The 1,217-nt window shown below is 52.3% G+C and overlaps 1 protein-coding gene across 1 annotated transcript in view; it reads left to right on the forward strand.

Moving 5' to 3' along the window:
- KDM5C (lysine (K)-specific demethylase 5C) overlaps positions 1–1,217 on the forward strand; it is a gene marked incomplete at its 3' end in the record, with an annotated part of 30,559 nt that overhangs the window by 5,893 nt on the left and 23,449 nt on the right. The window contains exons 2-4 of the mRNA XM_010852721.1: positions 7–204; positions 495–665; positions 1,022–1,191. Of these exons, the coding sequence (XP_010851023.1) occupies positions 7–204; positions 495–665; positions 1,022–1,191 (539 nt within the window). The remainder of the gene's footprint in view (positions 1–6; positions 205–494; positions 666–1,021; positions 1,192–1,217) is intronic.

Raw genomic sequence — 1,217 nt, forward strand, 5'->3', positions numbered from 1 at the left:
CCCTTCTCCTGCCCTAAGATTAGGCCAGAAGATGGTCAGGTACAGGGGGAGGCCAGCCTCTCTGAGCCATTTCTTCTCCAGGCCCAGACGAGAGTGAAACTGAACTACTTGGATCAGATTGCCAAATTCTGGGAAATCCAGGGCTCTTCCTTAAAGATTCCCAATGTAGAACGGCGGATCTTGGACCTCTACAGCCTCAGCAAAGTAAGAACAGGTTTTTCTCAAAAAACCTCCCCACCCCACGCCTTAATATCCTTGGTATTCTGGGGGCCACCTTGGTTTGGATATTGGATCTCTAGGCTACAGTGGAAGGGGCACAGCCTGGTAGCACACAAGCTGTCATCAGAACTTCTTGGCATCCCTTGGCTGCAATTTGAGTCTGAGTGGTGGAGGTAGGAGGGGGTAGCCTCCAGTGAAGTAAGGGGATGGAGTTGTCCTCGTTCTTTCTGTACCCACACACAGTAAATCACGTCCCTTCCTGCTTGTCCTTACAGATAGTGGTGGAGGAAGGTGGCTATGAAGCCATCTGCAAGGACCGTCGATGGGCTCGGGTGGCCCAGCGCCTCAACTACCCACCAGGCAAAAACATTGGCTCCCTGCTGCGCTCCCACTATGAACGCATCGTTTATCCCTATGAGATGTACCAGTCTGGAGCCAACCTGGTGGTAAGGATGCCAAGCCAGGGTGGGAGTAGGCTTTCTTCTGCCAGATGCAGATTTCCACACTTGCTCTTAATGGAACTGGTTCAGTGGAGTGGACTGGACATCTGGAGAGGTCCGAAAGAGATGAAGTCTGGTTGTTGGGGAGATGTTTGGAAGGAGGGATGATATAAGCAAAAGCATGAGAATTCTCAGAGTGTGTGCTGGTGTCACTGGTAAAGACCAGTTAGGCAGGGCCTGTTGGCAGGGGAGCGGGGATGAAACCACAACTTTGGTTGCCATTGGGGGGAGGGTAGAGGGAAGTCCTTGCTATTGGGGGCTGGGGCCCCATGCCCTGACCCTTACCCTTCACCTATCCCCAGCAGTGCAACACACGTCCATTTGATAATGAGGAGAAGGACAAGGAATATAAACCTCACAGTATCCCCCTTCGACAGTCTGTGCAGCCCTCCAAGTTCAACAGCTATGGCCGGCGAGCCAAGAGACTGCAGCCTGATGTGAGTGCTTCCCTACTTTTAACAGAACTTGAGGGGTGAAGAGAGTTCTTTCCCTCTGACC

The sequence above is a fragment of the Bison bison genome, unplaced genomic scaffold (genome assembly GCF_000754665.1).
Source record: "Bison bison bison isolate TAMUID 2011002044 unplaced genomic scaffold, Bison_UMD1.0 scf7180017852474, whole genome shotgun sequence".
NCBI lineage: Eukaryota > Metazoa > Chordata > Mammalia > Artiodactyla > Bovidae > Bison > Bison bison.